The 22,717-nt window shown below is 35.0% G+C and overlaps 1 protein-coding gene across 5 annotated transcripts in view; it reads left to right on the top strand.

The window, feature by feature from the left end:
• The window catches only part of LOC143235133 (dipeptidyl peptidase 4-like), a 128,023-nt gene that overhangs the window by 72,989 nt on the left and 32,317 nt on the right, over nucleotides 1-22,717 (top strand). For 4 of the 5 annotated variants that reach the window (XR_013018936.1, XM_076472980.1, XM_076472981.1 and 1 more), the window contains exons 3-11: nucleotides 7,567-7,665; nucleotides 9,323-9,417; nucleotides 11,414-11,488; nucleotides 14,166-14,218; nucleotides 14,856-14,934; nucleotides 15,835-15,958; nucleotides 18,260-18,429; nucleotides 19,092-19,198; nucleotides 22,022-22,148. Coding sequence is in view for 4 of the 5 variants with exons in the window: in XM_076472980.1 (XP_076329095.1) it covers nucleotides 7,567-7,665; nucleotides 9,323-9,417; nucleotides 11,414-11,488; nucleotides 14,166-14,218; nucleotides 14,856-14,934; nucleotides 15,835-15,958; nucleotides 18,260-18,429; nucleotides 19,092-19,198; nucleotides 22,022-22,148 (929 nt within the window). In the remaining variant the exon portion in view is untranslated. Of the gene's footprint in view, nucleotides 1-7,566; nucleotides 7,666-9,322; nucleotides 9,418-11,413; nucleotides 12,987-14,165; nucleotides 14,219-14,855; nucleotides 14,935-15,834; nucleotides 15,959-18,259; nucleotides 18,430-19,091; nucleotides 19,199-22,021; nucleotides 22,149-22,717 lie in introns of all 5 variants that reach the window. The other variant, XM_076472983.1, reaches the window with a different exon arrangement.

Below are 22,717 nucleotides of genomic sequence, written 5' to 3'. Positions count from 1 at the left end.
TTTTCCCAGTGATAGAACTCGGCATAGTCAAGTGGTTAAGGCACTCGACTTATAATCTGAGGGTCGCGCATTCGAATCCTCATCACACCAAACATGCTCGCCCTTTCAGCCCTGGGAGTGTTATAATGTGATTGTCAATTTCACTATTCGTTGGCGAAAAAGTAGTCCATGAGTTGGCGATGGGTGGTGACGACTAGTTGCCTTATCTCTAGTCTTACACTGCTAAATTATGGACAACTATTACAGATAATCCTCCAAATTCAAACCAAACCCAGTGACAGAAAAAAATTAATTTATTAACATAGATTATTTCATGGACTTTAAAAAGGTTAATTGTATTGTACTCTTGGATTCACTCAAAACCAAAGCTGAGTTTACTTGTACCACCCACAGCGAAAATTAATTGTTGAGCATTTCAGTCTTGCTAACATTCGCTCAACTATAGCAACAGTAAATCTACGTTTTTATTCATTAGGTCATGTCACGTTTTGAAATGTGACTGATAGTTTGTTTAATTCCTAATAATTCATGTAAAATATCCTGATTACGAAATAACATTTTGTAATAAAGTTATTTGTGCCTGTTCTCCCGTCCTTTCAAATGTAAATGTTGAGCTTTACCTGGGAGCACAATGGCCCGGCATGGCCTAGCGCGTAAGGCGTGCGACTCGTAATCCGAGGGTCGCGGGTTCGCGCCCGCGTCGCGCTAAACATGCTCGCCCTCCCAGCCGTGGGGGTGTATAATGTGACGGTCAATCCCACTATTCGTTGGTAAAAGAGTAGCCCAAGAGTTGGCGGTGGGTGGTGATGACTAGCTGCCTTCCCTCTAGTCTTACACTGCTAAATTAGGGACGGCTAGCACAGATAGCCCTCGAGTAGCTTTGTGCAAAATTTCCAAACAAACAAACAAAAAACCTGCGAGCACAGCTTTTCAAATGGAAGACCATTATATGCTTGGACAGACACCAGGGTTCGCAATATACATATATACACTGCTGGCCAAAATCTTAAGGCCAATGAACATAAAGAAAAAATATGCATTTTACAATGTTAGACTCAATCACTTATTTCAGTAGAGCTTCGAAAAATGAAAATATGAAAAGGAAAAATAAAAATAAAAAAACTTTAGTAGCAATTAACAGGGAAAATGTGAACACTATGAAATTAGCCTAAATACTAGCTATTCAAAAGTTTAAGACCATACTGAAATGAAGCGTTAATCAGTAAACACGTAACGAAATTTAGTCATTTGTGTTCAAGCATTTGCGTTGTCAACATCTCCTGTGTTACATTGAATAAAAACATGGCAAAGGCTAAAAAGTTGACAGAGTTTAAACGTGGCAGAATTGCCGAGCTGGAAAAGCAAGGTCTCTCTCAATGTATCATCGCTGGTGAGACTGGGCGTAGTAAAACTGCTGTTGCAAATTTCTTAAAAGACTCTGAGGGATACGGAAAGAGAATTTTAAGTGGTCGGCCCAACAAAATTTCGTCAGCATTGAGCAGGAGGATTCGACGGGTTGTCCAGCAAGACATCAGCCGATCTTCGAACCAGATTAAAGCCCTTAGCCCCTTATGGACGCAGAATGCAGCTCAAGAGCAATAAGACGGCATCTACGAGAAAAAGGCTTTAAAAACTGTAAACGTCTTCAAAGGCCACGCCTCTTTCCACACAACGAAACAGCTCGGTTAAACTTTGCTGAGAAGCACCAAACATAGGACATAGAAAAGTGGACTAAGGTTTTGTTTTCTGATGAGAAAAAAATTTAACCTGGATGGTCCAGATGGCTTCCAACGTTATTGGCACGATAAGGATATCCCACCGGAGACATTTTCTACACGACACAGTGGAAGAGATTCCATCATGATCTGGAGTGCTTTCTCCTTCCATGGAACAATGGAACTTCAGGTTATACAGGGGCGTCAAACAGCAGCTGGCTACATTGGCATGTTGAAGAGAGCATCCTTATTTACTGAAGGCCCTCGCTTGTGTGGAATTGACTGGATCTTTCAGCAGAACAACGGTGCAATCCACAATACTCGCAAGACAAAGGACTTTTCCATGGCGAATAACGGGATTCTTTTGGACCATCCAGCGTGTTCACCCGAACTGAACCCCGTTGAAAATGTTTGGGGGTGGATGGCAAGGGAAGTCTATAGAAATAAACGCCAATTCCAAAGAGTGCATGATCTTCGTGAAGCCATTTTCACCACTTCGAATAACATTCCAGCCATCCTTCTACAAAAGCTTATATCGACCATGAAATGTTTGCAGTTATTCGCAATGACAGCCGTGCAACTCACTATTGAAACCTCTTGTTGGGCATTTCATACCCTGTTTAGGACTTCTTTTTGGTATGGTATTAATCTTTTGACCAGCTAGTATTTAGGCTAATTTCATTGCGTTCACATTTTCCCTATTAAATGCTGAAAAAGTTTTTTATTTTTTATTTTTCCATTTTCTTACTTTCATTTTTCGAAGCTCTACTCAAATAAGTGGTTCAGTCTAACAACGCAAAATGCATATTTTTTTCTTTATGTTCATTGGCCTTAAGATTTTGGCCAGCAGTATATATAAGATGAAATGAATGACACGACATTCAGCCAATTAAAATCATAATTCAGTACCGCTTTTATCACTGTTACGTCTAACAAGATGCAGGGCCTACAAGTCTATATTCCTTGAAAATAATGATAATTCGATATTAAGTCATGGTCATCTCAATACTCACCGCCGGAACGAAAGACATTAACACTCAATGTTATGATGACATTAACCTTCAACAGCGACCCAACCAGAAGAAGAAAAGTTGAAACAGACAACCACAAACAGATCACAAACACTCAGAATACACAAACTAAAATTGCAAGAAGACAAATTGTCCCAGACCGCTGAAGAACAACACACCAAAGAAGAACAACCAGGGAGCTTACCTCCACCCTTACGGTCGTCCTAACTCCCATTCAACCCGAATTTCCTCGTTGCTTTGCTAGAATGGAACAAGTCGTTTCCCAAACAACTAGCTACATCTACATTTCCACCTTAAATCATGTGTTTTATTCCTGCATGTATTATTAACCTTGATTTTCTTTTCAGCAACTTCCGAGCACGGTTTGGGTAGATTATTCGGCGCCCTGGCAGTAAAAGTAGGTTTTCTCGGGGTACTCCCGTTTCCCACCACACCTAAATCCGAAGTATTGGATCTCTAAACGTGATCCATCGATCCTTGCCGGCCCCGTTTGGGTTAATGGTTCGCCTTTTCTGCCGTCAACTTGCTTCTTTTACCGACTTCGTCTCCGCTTTGTCACCTGCACAAGTCTACCGGACCCGCGCCCACTAGATTTTTGTTAAATTTATCAGCCCATATTGGCCCAAAACAAACGATAGTTATTTAACTGATATTTAAAATAATCCGTGATGACGAGAAAACCCACATGTGGAGAAAAATATATACGTAAAAACGGCTGGTATGGGTTGAAAAAGGAGGTCGAAACGTTGTTCGCTCCTCCACATAAAAAATTTTCTCAACCCATACCAACTGTTTTTACATATATATTTTTCTCCACATGTGGGTTTTCTCGTCATCACGAGCAGGGTGAAGGAGAACTGTTCAGTCTTCGAACGCTCTCGGGGGTTAATATTTCTCAGGAAATATTAAACTTATTTCAAAACAACTGCCCGAATTGTGTGTTTGTGTATTAAGTCAAGGTAAGAGGAATAACACTATGTAAAAAAATTTTTACTTTTTCTTGTTCCTGGGCAGAAAGTGTTATTTCCCAATTGCTTATGCCTAAAGTAACTGGAAAAGACCTATTTTTCTCTTCACACTTTGCTTTTGTGACCTAGGAGCTTATAACGAAAACATGATAGGAGACTATATTTGAGGGCTGATACGTGAAAGTGATTTACATTACTGTCGCAAATCTCGAAAAACTACTCACTTCTAAACATTTTTGTATAACTTTAGTATAAACACATGTAAATCTTGATTCATGTGTTATTTTATTCAGACCTTATGTGAATGAAAATGTGCAAATTTGCCTGTTTTTACATAGAAAATAGGTTAATTTCTAAATTTCATTATCCAGGTCACAAAAGCAAAGTTTGAAGGGAATAATGGCCATTTTCTGTACTTTTACAACATAAGCAATTAAGAAATAGCACATACTATCGAGGAACAAAATTTTTGTTACATGGTGCAATGGAACTCGGTGGTTGAGAGGTACGTTTGAGAGCTTAAAGCGCAAAAATCGGGTTTCGATACCCAAGGTGGGCAGATTATAGATATCCCATTGTGTGGTTTTGTTCTTAACAACAAACTTAAATAACGGGCAAAAACTGATAACGATATTTACTAAATCAGATTCGTGCGAACATAAGTATAATATTCTAATCAGTAAGTTAACTTCAATGTGTTCTTCATAAACTCGACTCATAATCTGAGGGTCTCGGGTTCGAATCCCTGTCAAATCAAACATGATCGCCCTTTCAGTCGAAAGGGCGTTATAAAGTGACGGTCATTCCCACTACTGGTTGGTAAAATAGTACCCCAAGAGTTAGCGATGGGTGGTGAAAACTAGCTGCCTTTCCTCTAGTCTTACACTACTAAATTAGAGACGGCTAACGCAGATAGCCCTCCTGTAACTTTGTACGAAATTCAAAACAAACCAAATTCTTCACTGGTACAGCGGTATATCTATAGATTTACAATGCTAAAAGCAGGGGTTTGATTCCCTTCGGTGGGCTGAGCAGATAGCCCGATGTGGCTTTGCTATAAGGAAACACACACACACATAGAAAATAGGTTAATTTCTAAGTTTCATTATCCAGGTCATAAAAGCAAAGTTTGAAGGGAATAATGGCCATTTGTCTGTATTTTTACAATATAAGCAGTTAAGAACTAACACATACTACCCAAGAACAAAATTTGTGTTACATAGTGCAATTTGTACATTGCTATAGAATGTGAACATAAACATATCACATCGGTCCATGATCTGTTAAAATAGTTGTCAGCTGTTACAAGCAGTATTACCAGTATTATGACGTACAAATAAAATCGTGCATTTAAAAAATCTGAATTAATTTTGTAGTAAATTAAGATTTTAAGTCATATACTAATTATTTTAAAATAACTAATTTAGTATAGTATTTTAGTTAAATGATAAGAGATGGTAACTGTTAAATAGAGTTTTCGCAAGTAAAATTATGAGTTGTGAAAAATCTCATTGATCATTTTAATAGCTGCATTGTCTTTTTGTTTATCACTGCACCATTTCATAACTCATTACACAGCACATGCTTGACCAGAATGTGTCGTATATACAACAACAACATTAGATTTTCACTTTAACCTTCGTTTTATTAATTCAGATTATTCAACTGTAAAACTAGAAGCTCAAAACCATAAAGAAAATTTGTTAAAACATTTATTTTTATGACAAAACAATATGTGTTTTTTTGTTTTAAAACGAAGCCGCGTTGGATTATTTGCTGTATCCATCGCAGGGAAATAGAGCCATGGATTTTTAGAGTTGTAAGTCTGTAAACATACCTCTGTCCCAGCCACAATGGGCTCTCTGTTGTGTCCATTGTGAAGGAATCGAACCCTCTATTTTTCTTCTGTAAGTCCGTAAACTTACCTTTATCACACGAGGGGACCGAAACATTTATAATTCTACAGACAAGAAATGTTTTAGTGTTTGTAATTTTTAGATTTTTAAAATAACTTGTATAGACGACGACAAATACCTTTAGTGAAATTCAGTAAGCACTGTTTCGGTTAATAAGTAAAATTAAACAACTTTTTCATCCAATTTCTGAACAATCGGTTTAGATACAAGAAGAAAAGAAACAGAGTAGAGAATAAAAATTGTCCTAGCGTTTTGATCTTTCTAATCTCCGCCACTGGTGGCTCTGCGATAAGCCTGAAGGCTTCTTACATTAAAATTCAGAGTTCGATTCCAACGATTGGAAGAGAACATATAGTCTCCTGTGTAACCTTGTGCTTAACAGTGAACAAACGGTTTCGAAATTAAAAGACATTTACTAAACTATTTATATACGCGTAGTGACATGCATAACATGTTCGACATAAACAGTTTTCCGACGTTGTTATGGTGGTCTGACTAATCTTTTATGCTCCTCTATGTTCTAAAATAATATCTGATATTTTGAGTACTATTATAATTTATTATATTGTACACGTCTTAGAATCTTAGGTTGAAAATATAACAAATATTGTCGCTCAACTTTGCCATTGTGTCTATTCCAGTTAATCTTTGGCATTAATATAATCATTATCCTATTTTTTCAGCACCAATCTGTGCAGTTTACCTTCAAGGTAAAAATCTGAGGTTTCAAGCTTGACTTTACATATACAACCTGTTTAATTTAGCACCTCCATATTGGGCGTCGAACATTTCCTTCTAGTAATCCATATCAATACAAGAGGCTTAGTAAAGCTTAATGCGCTACCAATGGTCTAAACACTGAGTTTGGGCCCAGCGTGGCCAAGTGGTTAAGGTTATCGACTCGTAATCCGAGGGTCACGGGTTCGAATTTCCGTCACACCAAACACGCTCGCCCTTTCAGCGTGTTATATATAATGTGACGGTCAATCTCAATATTCGTTGATATAAGAGTAGCCCAAGAGTTGGCGGTGTGTAGTGATGACTAGCTGCCTTACACTGCTAAATTAAGGACAACTAGTGCAGATAACCCTCGTGTAGCTTTGCGCAAAATTAAACCAAAAACAAACATTGAGTTTGGCAAAATATACGGCTTGATGTTACTCTCAATATCTCGATAAATCTTTTTCTATGCACATTACCAAAGAGATTTACAGCACAGCTAAGGCGAATGTATGCATTTGGCGTTCAATATGGCGGAGTAAACTATAGACCACGTGATTCTGTTTAGTGTTATATAAACAAATGTGTATATGTGTGTGTGTTTGTTTGTATAAAGTAGTAGAAGTAAAATGCATTATCAATACATTTGTCCTTCGATTGAAAAAAAATAACACTTGAGTTTGAGTGTAGTGTTTCTGGAGGTAATTTCTCCATGAGAAACGGTGCTTAATGATTAACATTTTAGTTCGATTCTTAATAAATCACTACAGTTTATTAGAGAGTTTGGCTTCATAAACTGGATTGATCCCAATGTACCACGAAGATGTTATCATCCAATTTCAATACTGGGAGAAAGAAAACTTGGATACGATGTAATGAAAGATTGTCCTTAAACTTGCTGTCTACATAAAAAGTACCTTAGATAAAATTGATAATAATTAAAATTCACGAATTTAATTTAGATCACACCATAACAGTTGTTGTTCATGAAAGTTGGTTCTGTAAATAGCACTTGGACCACTACTGTGTTTGTTGTATCTCAGACAACTTGAAGAGCCCTGGTATTGAGCGAAAGGCTTTGTCGGCACTCAATATAGCAGATGTAGTGGGGTTCACATATTCTTTCACTCATAAGTTCTTAGAATTATTAGCTACTTTATGTATATAGGTATGTTGAAACTTTTTATCGTTTTTATCTGCTGCTTTTCTGGAGCAGATAATGAAGGGCCCAAGGTTAGAAATCCAAGACTAAACCTGATGGAGGTTTTAGATGGCAGTTTGATACCCAGGAGGTTTAACGGCACCTGGATATCAGGTAAGGGCATTTGAAATTTTTAATATCAATTAAATCAGATGATATTAAAATATATCGAAAGCATACTTATTAAATAACACCAAAGTACAATACAGAGTTCTAAACTTGATACAACTAGTAGATTACATATACAAAACGGGGAATCATTTTTGAATTTAAGTAACCTTAAACCTAAATAAGTATTTGTCTTTTCATTCTGAACATGATCTAAAGCCTATGAACGTCAAGGTTAGTTAACTCGGGGTTCGAACATTACTAATCCTTAATTTGAACTGCTAATCACAGATAGGCAAACATTTCGTCAGCAGCCTTCATTGCCTATACAGCTAATTTTCATCAATTAATGTCACGGGTATAACTCTGCCTTCCCCATAGGTGAAAATGTGCTGTTGTCAATCGTATCTCTAACACTGGACCTTCCCTTACGCAGCCGGGAATGTTACTACTAGACCACGCTCAGCTCAAAAGGTTGAAAGAAAATTGCAAAAAAATCACTTGGCTAAAACAAATATTTGAACCCTTTCTGTTTGTCTGACAAGCCAGTAATAAAATAAAAGTTTTACGTTGAGTTTACAACAACATAGAACATAAAATAAGCTTTAAAATACAAGTATTATGCTGAGGTCACAACAACATAGAACATAAAATAAACTTTAAAGTGCAAGTCTTATGCTGAGGGCACAACAACACAGAACATAAAATAAACTTTAAAGTGCAAGTCTTATGCTGAAGTTACAACAACACAGAACATAAAATAAACTTTAAAGTGCAAGTCTTATGCTGAGGTCACAACAGCATAGAACATAAAATAAACTTTAAAGTGCAAGTCTGGTGAGGTCACAACAACATAGAACATAAAATAAACTATAAAGTGCAAGTCTTATCCTGAGGTCACAACAACATAGAACATAAAATAAACTATAAAGTGCAAGTCTTATCCTGAGGTTACAACAACATAGAACATAAATAAGATTGTCGTTCTTTTACCTTATGCATAGTTTTTGACTTAATTTTATTATATTTCCAAATATCACGTTAAATATTTCTTTACGTTCACTCGAGCTCCAATTTGTAGAGTTGAAATTACGTTTTCCACAGATTTCTGTTGTTTCACTGTACCCAGTATTAATATATGGTATTTGCCTGAAGAATGAAACCTTATGAGAAGTATGGGTTCAAACGGCCAGGTTAAAACTCCGTGGGTCAAACACAGTTGTCTCTAACTGTTGGCCAAAGGAAGCCAGTAGTATCCGTCGCTTACAAAAATACACCAAACCAAATAATGGAATTGATTGTCACTTTTATAACGTGTCCTCAGCTAAAAGTGAGAAATGTGTTGAGCAGCATATCGCGGGCTCGAACCTTGGACTTCCCGATACACAGTTTGGCACGCTGAACTTTAGACAGTGCCTAATATAATAGATGTTAGAAACTTTAAGGTAAATTCTAAAAACATTACGAAGATTTCTTGTATTTTTAATGTTTTGTAACAGAGCAACTGTTTTAGAATTAGCTTAAATATCTTGATTAATCACTGATATTTTATTATTCTTACTGTTTTACTTTAACGCAGGTAATAGGTTGCATCTAAATGTACTTACAATGACTCGTTTATATTGCAATATCTAAATAATACTTTTGTGTGTGTTTTTTTCAGAAAAAGAACTTATTTACCGAGCTTTTGATGGAACCCTTATTTTGTACAATGCCGAAACGTTAAATAAAACCGTACTCATGTTAAACACGGCATTTGTAAGTAGCTTTTCCGGCTGTTTTTTGTTTTCATATTTAAAATAAGAGCGAAACTTCGATCTCTCTTCTTAAACACTGATTGATCGGCCTACTAAGTGTCTAGTGTAGTGTTTCTGTGCTTACAAAAAAACTGAAATTCTCTACTGGATTAATGTGTTTAAAAACCATATAAAGCCTATGGAGAAACAGTGAAAGTTAGATTTATTTCTGTGCTTTAAAAAAATCTGTACTGGGTTCGTGTATTTGGAAGTCTTGGATGTTAGATATATTTCCCACTAATGTATATCTCAACAAATATAAAATAATCACAGGCTTATTCAATCTTGTTCCAAAATACTTTAAATAATAAGTCTTAATGCCATCTATTGGAATACATTTCAAAAAGGCATTAATCAATTTCGTAGGGCAGAGTTTGTTTGTTTGTTTGTTTAATTGCGCGCAAAGCTATACGAGGGCTATCTGCGCTAGCCGCCCCTAATTGCAGTGTAAGACTAGAGAGAAGACAACTAGTCATCACCACCCACCGCCAACTCTTTTACTATTTTAAAACAACGAATAGTGGGATTGTCTGTAACATTATAAAACCCTCACGGCTGAAAGGGCGAGCATGTATGGTGGGACAGGGATTCGAACCCGTAACCCTCGGATTACGAGTTGAGCCATGCCAGGCTCCCGTAGGGCAGGTATAGAGTGTTGTCTACTGGCGGCCATTTTCTCTGGTCGGTAGTTAAAAATCAGAGACGGCCTCGTATATTCTTAGTAGCTTTACTATAAATCCATACAAGTTAGTTCAAAAGATGTTTGGAGCTATCCTTCTTCTCAGATAACTCAAGTGATCAGTTTCTATGAAATGTTTTTCATCAGAATTTAATCCTGTTATCTCACAACCAAGAAATAAAATCAACATTATACGTGGCCAGCTGAGAAAAAGTGGATTAGGTAAATATTATTTCTAAACAATGCTAGAAGGAATTCCTACGAAAAAAATTGTTCAAAAAATAAAAAGGCCAAGTTATCTACATGTTTCTGCAATCTTCTGAGAATGGTTATCTAAATTCGAAACTTTTGACACCAGAGTTTATCATAATAATAAAATTCAATTCAAATGTTTCATGAGATGCACAAAAATGCCCTCTTGTAATTTCTTTTACTTTTGAAACCGGGCGTATATTAGTAGTCAGAGTATTAGACTATAAATACGAGCGTTCATGGTTTGCATCCCGTTGCTGAAAAAAAAACACTGCTTTTTTGGAGATATCGGTGACTTATAACGGTAACTTTCAAATCCCACTTTTCAACTGAAGAGGTCCAAGAGTTTGGTCCTTTGTACTGTTGATCGCTAAGCTTTCCTTTAGTCCATAAGCTTAAAACTGGGAATGGCTTACCAGTCTTACCTTTTTCCACACTTTTCTTTCGATCCGTAGTGGTTATATTACCTCAATTTCATGTTACTTCAATGGTTATTTAGCTGCAATCTTGTTACTGAAATTTGGTTCTGGAATCGACGTTGTAAATACCTTAATTCTGCAAACTATACGATTGAATATGAAAAGTAATTGGAAAAACTGCTGTAATTAGAAGCAAATACTTTAATCAATAAGTCTTAGTGTCATCTTTTGGAATAAATTTCAAAAACTCGTTTCTTCTGGAACAGTTTAGTAAGACACTCTCATCAACAAGTCAATTAAAAACCGAATGTTAAAAAAATAAAAGTTTATTATATAAAATCAAAATTTATTTTTAAAATACTATTAAACTCCTCGGATTGATTTAAAGAAAAAATTGTTTTTTATTAAATCGTTGCCTATATGCTGTAACAAAGTATTTTTATAATACATATACAAAATGTATAGCTTATACTGATAGTACTGTAAAAAGTCTTGGTTGTAATTATATCCTAGACGTAACAGTAGCTTTAAAAACTGTTTTATATTTAAATTTGATAATTAATAGTACTTCCAACTTAACTATAAAAGTTTTTTGTTTCCTTTCGCAGAGACTATACGATGTCCACAGCTATAGTTTGTCAGCTGATAGAAAATATGTCTTACTTGCTTATGCTATTAGAAAAGTAAGTGTACCCTTTCGAATATTCAGCAAGGTAAGTATATTTATGCAAAGAGAAGGGTAAGTCCGTTTATGCAGTTAGAAGATTAAGTAAATTTATACGTATTAGAAAGATGCATGCATTTATGTTATTAGAAAGGACGTTTATTTATGTCGTCAGAAATGTAAGTTTATTAATATAGTCAGAAAAGTAAGTTTATTTATGTAATCAGAAAGATAAGTTTATTTATGTGGTCAGAAAGGTAAGTTTATTTATATAGTCAGAAAAGTAAGTGTATTTATGATGTCAGAAAAGTAAGTGTATTTATGTAGTCAGAAAAGTAAGTATATTTATGTAGTCGTAAAGGTAAGTTTTTTATGCACTTGGAAAGGTAAGTATAATTACACCTATTAGACAAGTAAGTGTATTTATGTAGTTAAAAAGGTAAGTGTACCAGTATTGTGAGCATTATCACCTTAAGCCAAATAAATGTATATTCTTATAGAAGAACATTTAATAAACCCTTTCTATCTATTTCACAGATCATTATTCCCGTAACTTCTTAAGCCTGATTGCCATGGATGTTATCGTAATCGTCAGTTTTCCTCTAAAAAATAACAGTTTGATTATATTGTTCAGCCATTGATCTTCTGTTATTTACAGTTCTTAACTCCTACTATTAAACAAGTTCCATCGGTTTGCGTAGGATCTTAAAGCGTCCCCTGAAAACAACGTGCAAGTTACGCCACTAAAATTACTTAGAGACGGTTTTCCATAATGGGAGAGTGACTTAGTAACTTAATCAATAGCATGATATAGTTTTGTTACTCTTTCTTGTTATAGTTGTGTGGTTTACTGTTTTATTTCGAATTTCTTGTTTCTCCAAGGTTGGTTTCGAAACAAAATTTCAGGATTTGGAGGTGGAGAAACTGCCTCCTTCCCCTTACCTCCGTGAAGCTCTGTACAGTTTGTCCACGGATATCGAATAATTTTCGTAACGTGTTTAGAAAGTTTTTAAGTAGCTGGTAGAGGTAATGTGTGGTTTGGTTTGTTTTGAATTTCGCGCAAAGCTACACAAGGGCTATCTGCGCTAGCCATCTCTAATTTTGCAGTGTGAAATTAGAGGGAAGGAAGCTACTCATCACCACCCACCGCCAACTCTTGGGCTACTCTTTTACCAACGAATAGTGGAATTGAGCGTCACATTATAACGCCCCCACGGCTGAAAAGGCGAGATGTTTGGTGTGACCGGGATTCGAACCGGCAATCGTCAGAGTAGTAGTCGAATGCCTTAACCACCTGTCCATGCCGGGCTCGTTAACGTGTGGAACAAATATGGTAGAAGGATAAGGTGCTCGGAAATCTATTTATGTTCTAAATAACTCAGAAAATAACCGTTTTTACCCAGTAAAATGTTTGGTGAAGTGATCAACCAGAGGAAGATAAATTCGCCGGAAAGATAAACTGTATAGGAAAAAACCACCCTAGTTTGTTTTTTCTTATGAACACCTCGAATCGGTCAGTAAGTATCTAGCAAAACAAACTTAGTATTATAATAATGAGACAAACGGAACTACCTATTTCATTTTATGTACGTCCAAAATGTATCCGGTATTCTCCACGTGTAAAACAACTATACTGCATTTATGAGGTATGTGCGTGATCGTTTCTCGTCCAGTCCGTAGGAGTTGTATCAAATATAATGTTCAGTATAATATTTTATTATATTTAACTTATACTTTTTGTGGTCATGTTTATCTATTAAACTAAGAACATGAAAGAACTGTACAACTATTATCAAGCATAGGAGCGTGTGGCATATAACATGGTATATTATTTAATGTATATTTCGTTATGGTTCATAACTGGAAAAGCTCGAATTGAGACAACTGCATAAGACGTATATGACATTTGATAGTGGATCTATAGGGATATAAAGTTGAAACTACTTATTCTTATTTTTATATATTAAGACGATCTGCAAATATCTGGTAATGTCTTTTGTAATACAATACGGCAGTGCACTTGCTTACCCATGTAGAATACAATAGTTGCATAGTATGACTCTTTGTTCGACGACCATACATTCTTATTCTGTTTCTTGTAAACCGAAGAAAAATAAGTAATTTCTTTCACTTCCTCTAACACGTCAAAAAGCCGACAAAAACCAACATAAATTAAATATTATTGCTCATTAGCCGGAGTATCCATCACCTGGACGAAAGTTATGTAAATTAGTGATTAATGAAAGGTTGTCTTATAACATGAAAAGTTACTTCCCTTATTCATAATTGTAAAATCGCAAAAAAACGCCCATAAATACTGCAAAACACAAAATGTGAAACCACAAGTTTCTGTGTATCTCCACATGAACCTAACAATCCATCGCGAAGATCCATGAACAGAGGCAAAACTGAAAATTTGAATGTACCTACCCCGCATGGACCTAATTTTAGATCCATCCACATCCTGCAACGTATAATTACGTGGACATATAGCAGGCAATATTATTATATTTATATAAATTTTTCATTGGTGTTTTCATTGTTTGTATAGTTAAGTTACCTCAACATTAATAACTGTTTGGAGAAAATAAATATATACATGTTTCTATGAAAAAATAGTTAATCGTTTGATATTCACAAGTGAAAAAAATTCACTTTCATGTACATTTTTATACGGTTTTTTTCTCTCTTTCTAGAGATTTAGATATTCTTATACAGCGAAATACAAATATTTTGACATCCAAAATTAGTAAGTTGAATTCAGTACTAGTCATTTATTGCATGAACTTATACATTTGATTAAAACTCTCTATTGATAATTCAGTTTTAAAAATTTTCTCTTAAACTTTTTGGTGTTCTGTATACCTCTTAAAAAATCGAACGTTCCTACGCGAGTAACTAACTCTTGGTACAGACATTTCCTAGGTGAATAAAGTGAAATCACGTGATGTTTATATAAATATTTTGCATGATGGATAGGGATGGTAGATAAATACGATGAAATGGAAACTAATAATTAGCTAAACCGCTTCTATATCTGAAGGGGTGGTTGTGTTTTTTCAGTTTGAAGCTACTGTGTTGAAACAGTGTCAATTTTGTTAATATTGCATTGCGAAAGAATATGTTTTATTCGTTAATATCTATAATAATGTCCAATTGTCAAGGTTTTCTATTTTGAGGATATTTCAAAATATTGAATATGAGTGTTGTTCTTGGACATTAGTAGCGATTAAAAACCACTCGAGTTTTTGTTAAAAACTGTGATAATGAAACCCCTAACGGTAACAATTTAGGAAGGTGATAAGTTAGTGATATATGATCTGATAATTATGAAACGGTGGTGATAAAATAACAAGACTTTGTCTTTTTTTTTCTGTATCGGCTAGCCAAACCTCGCCATTATTACCAAGTGAAGACAATGCTGAACTACAGGATGTCTCTTGGGGACCAACTGGTAGTCAACTGGTAAGTATATTTAGTTGGAATGCAAACTACATAACGTAAAACAATGGCCATAGACAAATTACGTAACGTAAATCAAAGTCTACAGATAAACTAAATCACTTCAAACAATTGCCACAGAAGAACAACTGGAACTATTATTGCATCCAAGTCAAGATATGTTTTTTTTTTCTCTCTTTCGTTTATGGTGGAATTCGTTTCGTTTACGATCCCCGTGTTAATAGCATTTAATTAGGACTGATATTAATACACTGCTGTTATAACCCTTGACAGAAGAATGGTAGTTTATGAATTTATAACACTAAAATTCAGAATTAGATCCCTGAGGTGGATAAAGCACATACAGTCCATCGAGTAGCTTTGCGTTTAAAATTAAATCCAAATATTGTTTTAAATCTAATTTTTAAGATGTTCGGCATATCCTTTATAACAGACACCATATTGCACGATATTATTTTCAATTACCATTCGGCCACTAAATTACTTTGAACTGCTATTGTTCTAAAAATAAAACACTGATTGTGTGTGTGTGTGTGTATATGTGTCTATGTATTTACACATACACATAGTAAACAGTAAATAATGAAAAACTAGACAATTAGAACATGAAAATATAGCATAGGATATATAATTTATTTGTATATTGTATTTAAAACGAAGTAGCCCATAAATCATGCACATATTAGTGAAGAGAAGCTCATTAGTATTCTGATATGTGCTCAATCTGTTTTATAATTCAGCGCTAATTCTTTTAGTAGCGTATATAGTACCATAGCTATAGGGTCCTGGGGTTCAACCGAAAAGAACATTCATGGTATTTTCTTAACTTGCGTGTGAAATGGAAACTTTTGTGTTAAGGTAACATAAAAAATACAACATTTATTACCTTACGTATTTTTGCAGGTTTATGTACGAAACAACGACATTTATTACATGGCCTACGTTGGAGACATTCCTCCAAAACGTATCACCAGAAGCGGAGTTAATCAGACGATCTTTAACGGAATTCCCGACTGGGTGTATGAAGGTACTTTTAATCTGCACTTGATATGCTAAATTATCTTAGAGAACAATTGGTATTAAAACGGAATGACCTATAAAATAATTATTGTAAGTATTACTTTAACACACAGCGCAGCGAAAGTAAATAAAAAGTGATTTATTTATTTTTTATAAACTTGCATTTTTGTGCTATAATACCACAATCATAAGATAAATTTAGAAACGTTACTCTATTGACAAGAAAGGTTCAAGGGCCTTGAATGACTTGTTCAATGGGTCTTCTTTGTTATAGCACCACTTGATTAATCATTTCGCATAAAGATGCTAATTACGTCCAGAGATATTCTTTACGTATTCCGAATTTCTTCATCCTAAGGCTCCTGTGTATCATGTGGCTTTCTTTTACCGCATTCTCAAAACTCGTGTATATTAAAACTGTTAATATGTATTGATTTCACGACAGTCAAACCTGTTTTTAACTAACATAGTTTACCGATAACAAAAGTACTTCTATCTAGCGTTCTTAGCTTGGAAAACATTAGTATGTACAGTTCTGTACAAAGTATTAGGACAAAGTAAAAAATTAGATTTCAGTCTCTTTAAAAGAACAATGGAAGGTAAATCATAAGTGAAACATTAAAATGATATTAATCTATAGAGAAACTCGGTGTAAGTGCAAACAGTTGATAATTTGTGTTTCTACTTTTGCTTTAGTAACTTCAGACAATTTGTCAGATATTATTGCAACATATTTGTTCAAATTGTCCTTTGGGAGTTTACTTTAAATGAGGCCCAGCATGGCCAGGTAGTTAAGGCGCTCGACTCCTAATCCGAGGGTCGCACCAAACTTGCTTGCCCTTTAAGCTGTGGAGTTGTTATAATGTGACAGTCACTATTCGTTGGTAAAAGAGTAGCCCACGAGTTGGCAGTGGGTGGTGATGACTAGCTGCCTTCTCTCTAATCTTACACTGCTAAATTAGGGACGGCTAGCGTAGATAGCCCTCGTGGAGCTTTGCGCAAAATTCAAAAACAAAACAAACATTCTTCAAATGTTTCTAATACACTGCCATAAAAGTTCGTTTGGGAGTAACTTTTAATTTGTCAAAATGTTGACAATGTGAGGTCGTGTGAATGACCTTAGCAGTTTCTTTCTTAACTTCTGCATAGATTTGATGAGTGTTTGAACTGTTATCTTCTTGGAAGTAGAATCATTTACCAATAATACACAATACCAAGATGGGCCAGTATCTTGTGGTACTTGTACTGGTCCATTATTCTAGCTATCTTGCAAATACCTCCTGTTTCCCCAGCAGAAAAACATCCCCCGAATCATGGTAGGTGCTATGCAGTAAGATAAGTATCTTTTACCTTTCTTCTGCCAGACGTACAGACTACGCTTTGAGCCAAATATTTCAAACTTGGACTCGCCCGTCCATAACACCTTTTTCTAATCATCAGAAGTCCAGTTTTGTACTTTTTGGCAAATTTGAGTCTCTTGATAATATTTGGAGATCGAAGTAAAGATTTTTTTTAAACTGCTACATGACCAGATATTCCATTCTCGTTGAGTCTTCTTGATACTGTAGACTTGTAAACTTTACTATCGTTTGGTATATGTTCATTTCTCTCATGCTTGAGTGTCACTGAATTTATGCGTTCTGCCTCTTTCCTTTCCTATTTACAAATTTACCTGTCATGGTTTCATGAGCTAGGGTGTAGTTGACAGTGTTTAGAGAATCTTTTAAACATGTGCAGTAATTTGTTGGAGAGTCCAACCAGCATCACAAAAATATCTTATGCAAACTCCACCGTACTTACAATTCTATACGCATTTTGCGCTGTGGCATAATAACAAAACTTAACATTTGTAGTGTTAAACACTGTTTTTATTATGGTTTGTCTGTAGTGTGCTATTAAATCGATTACTTGTATCATATACCGGTATCATATGACAGTCCTTGATAGTTTCTTTCTGAAAAGTTAACATAGTTATTTCAGACCTAAATTTGAACAGTAGCAGAACTCTTATGACCTGCCCTTGGTACAAGTGTACCGGAATTCTAAATAAGGATAAGTATTCTCACCTTGGCTCATTTAATTATCAACAGGGATCAGTGAAGTATTACCATAATGTTGAAATTTACATTATGTGATGACATGGAAGTATAAGTTCCAAAAATGGGAAAAATAACAAAATATTTTCTTGTCCTAACACTTTTGCATGGCACTGAACATATATGTTAAACACAATTTTAAAAGTATTTTGTAAAATTTGAACACGCTTTCTGATGTATGTATTCTTTCGATAAATTAATGTTTTTTGCAGAAGAAATATTGGGCAAAAATAACCCCATCTGGTGGTCAGAGGATGGTACAAGACTGTGTTTTGCTTCCTTTGATGATAGCTTAGTCCCCGAAGTCCAGTACCCTTGGTATGGAAATTACATGGATGAGAACAATATTTATCCAGCTATGGTGAAAATCAGATATCCTAAGGTATTTATTAATATTAAGAACATTTAAAAAAAAACTGTTTTGTTTTCTCTAGAACTAGTGAGATAAGACGTAAATATTAATAGTGGGGTATCAATAGTGAATGAGTAAGACCACTTTACAGAACGTTTGTAAACATTGTTGCTTTTGTACATAAAAATAAGGGGGGGAAATGTCGAAAAGTTTTTTTGACACCATTTTCAATTATGGATGTCAGTATTGGAGTTAACTTAGCTAGAATTATCCCAAATGCTTTTACACTCAATAATATAAAATAGTGAAATGTTAAAAATCTGCGTTCTGATTATTACACATTGAAAGCTTGGAATTGCCTCACATAAATGGTAGTAAGTGGCCCGCGCGGAGCCATATTAATAAAATAGTTTTAAAAAAATCCGTTTATTTTGTAATATCGACAGTATCTGTGATTCATCAGATGACGCTGCTGTTTTGTTATCGTGGCCTCATTACTTATATAAGCGACTTTCTAAAAAAAGTGTTCTAAAGTTTTTGTTTGTTTTTTTCTGGTAAAAATGCAGCCTTTCTCGGTTTTAATATTAAATTAGTATTTCGTTTCTATCAATCAGAATAGTAAACTGAACATGAAATTACTGTAAAATAAAACATACTATCGCAAACCGCCTCACTTTGATTATTCCTAATAGCCTGGCACAGAAAACCCAACAGCCACACTGTGGGTAGTTGACGTCACGTTTACGTCAAATATCCCTGCTCCCAGAAGTCTTCGTCCACCAAACGAAATACAAGAAAGGTAAATGGCTATCTATGTTTTATCTACGAAATATTTTTATCGCATTTCTTATGACTTGGAAACATTAACTATAATAGCTGAGTTTTCATAATTGTTAGTTTCTTCAGGTGAAAGATAACATCGGATTTTTAAACATAGTGACATTTGGACATAAATCTCTCCCAATCAATAAAAGTTGTCACCTAGTAAGTGGAATTCTAAATTAATGGGCGACAATGATTTTTGTTTAAATTAGTTCTAAAACTAATATTACTTTTAAAGCTGTTTCAAAAGACTGTTTAAATAATGTTTGATAAAACACAACTTTTCTCTACCGTAAAATGGTTTTCATACCGTAAACAGTATGACCACCATTTGTTACCCAGTATAATTTGCTTTGAGAGTGAGATGTTATGTATACGTAGATGTTTCACTTGACAATACTGTACAATTTTTTATGCGTCTTTTGTTGGTTGTTGTCTCGATTGAGTGTGTTTGTTTTTCGTTCGTTTTTACGGCGTAATCTCTAACGAAACATGCTTAGCTTTCTGTATAGAAAAAGGAATTGATTTTATATATATGAGCGATAACTTGATTTTTTCACAATAAATTTCAGCCTCGGGCTTCTTACCCTTATTAGTAAGGACTTTTTAACGACTCGTCTACTATAAATTCTCATAAAAACAACGTCTTGGCGAAATTTACAACCCGAGACTTAATACACTGACATTTTATAAACTATATATATTCTATTTAATTTCATGAACAAACACTTATATTTTTACATTCTGACCGTTTTTTTAATGGTATGATAAACCTGGTGACCAGTTCTTATGGAAAGGAAAAGCTAAAAGAAACTATTTGATGAGAAGGCTTTTATGTTAGGTTCCGTACGGTTAGTACTAACTTTAAGCCTTAAAGACTATACAAAGTAGTTTAATGTACGTCTTCGACACTAAGAATTTCAAGAAATTAAACGTAGGAATCCATTTCCTGAACAGTATCATCTCCTGGAGGCTCAGCGATAAATTTGAGTGCTCATAACATTGGTGGCTCAATCCCGAGGATAGGGACAGCACATATATACAATTGTTTAACTTTTCATTTATCAACAAAATGGATAACTTTGATTGAAAAAAAATAATTGAATAGCCTTTATATCAAGCAAGGTTACCGAAAGCGATGCAATGTGTTCACTATAATGTAATCAGAATCGATTTTTATTACTTCTGCCATCGAAGGTGGACGGATAACTGTTTTTACTCTTGCGTGTGTGTTTATGTGTTTGTCAGCAAGATTTCTTAAAAACGGCTGAATGGATCTGAATGAAAGTTGGTATGCATTTGAACTAACTCAGAAGTATTTCTAACTTATCTAACTCAGAAGTAGTTAGTTTTTTTTTTCCCTTTAACTCTTTCAAAAATGACCGGATTTTGACGAAAGTTGGTGAACCTTTTTTTTAATATTATTCCTCATTGCCCTACCCAAATCTTCCGTTCATAATTACAAACAAATTGACACATTTTCGTGTTTTTGGAGAGCCGAATATGATAAACGCGTGGCGGTGGTGTACGCTCTATTGTTAAAAACTGAAAATATCCCAATCAACTAATTTACATTTCTTTCAACACTTTAGATTCTTTCTTGATTCCTTGCAACTTGTGTTAATTTCTTTATTTATGGATACCACACTAATTTTTGCTTTCTTTCTAAGTAAATAAACAGTTCGTAAAATGTTAAGAGTACTAAGAGCAAAGATATAACGATTGTGTATGTTTAGCTTAACTTGCAGCAAAACTTTCATAAAAACCAAGCAAAATTGTAAGGAAGGTTTGTTTAGTTTAAATCGCGGCGATATTTTCATTAAGAACAAAGTCGTAGCGATAATTTGTTTAGCTGAAATAGCTGTTTATTTCTTTATAAGAGTAATTTGTGATAAACACCTAAACCTTAACAGCGGGTTTTCAGCTTTTTTGTTTCGTTTAGTCAGCTGGTTACCAATAGCAGCGAAGTTTCCATCTTGGATTGTCGCCAACTTCAGCATTCAAGTGAACATTTTCTGGAAACATCAGTCATACTTAAGAGTAGGATAAAGACATTTTATAAGCGATCTCTCAGTCCTCAGAATGAAATACTATAAAAATAAACAAATTAATGTGAATTTTATGTATTAGGTGTTCATGCTTTGTGAGATAACGAAGGCCAAACCTACCAGTTTTAGAATTCATTTATCTATTAAAAAATAATACAACCTTATGCGTGTTCTCTATAGTTTAGTGCCTTTGAGTGCGTATGTCAAGAATTAGCACTCCAAAACTTTTAAAGTAATATTATAGGAGTAAAAAGATTAGAATAGCTTCAGGAAAACCGATTATTTTCTTAACTCTAATACACGACGAAATAAACTAATATAAAATATAATTTTCACGTGTCTTCAGTTGTAATTAGTTTGTTTTTGAATTTCACGTAAAGCTACAAGAAGGCTATCTGCGCTCGCCGTTCCTAATTTAGTAGTGTAAGACTAGAGGAAAGGCAGCTAGTCATTACCACCCTCCGCCAGCTTTTGGGCTACTTTATAGTGGGATTGACTGTAACATTTTAACGCCTAACATATTATACTGTTAAATCGTATGTGGAACTGCCAGCGCTATTCAAGAGGCGACATCTAGGAAAGTTTAACTTCACAAAAAACTCTCGGAAGAATCTAACACATTTTTTAGACATTGAACGATAGTGTAAACTTTGCAAGTTTCATGCAGACTCTCAAAGATGATGAAGGATTCTTCAGATAGACTTTTCGTGTTTTACCACGTGTCACGTGATTATCACGTTTTCTTTCCCTAGAGAACACTACTTCACCCAGGTTAAGTGGATTGATCGAAGCCGTATAGCCGTCGTCTGGTTACGACGTTCCCAGAATTTCTCGACCGTCAGTATTTGTCATGAAAGAAACGGATGGGCGTGTGAAACGGTGAGTGCTGTTATGTTAAACATCAATCTTTTTAGGAGCTTGCATAGTAATGTTCAAATTTATTATAGAGCATTAGCAGTTTTTCTATTAGATTTACACGTAAAATCTCATTGATTTCCTATGGAAATTAACTTGAAGAAAAATTATTACGAGGAGAATATTTAGCGTGATCACCTCTTGCATCTTTGTGAAAGTGTTTCTAAGTATCTTCCCAAAGTTTTTTGTGTGATTGGATTTTTTTTTAATTACCTTAAAGCTGTGTTCAGACGTTTTCTCTACTACATTTGATAAGTGGAGTTGGACCCGGCATGGCCATGCGACCAGGGCACTTGACTCGTAATCTGAGGGTCGCGGGTTCGAATCCTCATCACACCAAACATGCTCGTCCTTTCACTTGGTAAAAGAGTAGCTTAGTGTCTCACACTACTAAATTCGGGACGGCTATCGCAGATAGCCCTCGTAGCATTGCTTGAAATTCAACACAAACGAATAAATACAGGGAGTCCAGCAAACACCGAATTTGTTTTATGGGATTAAAGTCTGAACTTTGTGTTGGCCAGTCCCTTTGC

The sequence above is a fragment of the Tachypleus tridentatus genome, chromosome 12, assembly GCF_004210375.1.
Source record: "Tachypleus tridentatus isolate NWPU-2018 chromosome 12, ASM421037v1, whole genome shotgun sequence".
NCBI classification, from domain to species: Eukaryota; Metazoa; Arthropoda; class Merostomata; order Xiphosura; family Limulidae; genus Tachypleus; species Tachypleus tridentatus.
This window is presented reverse-complemented; position numbering and strand designations above follow the sequence as displayed.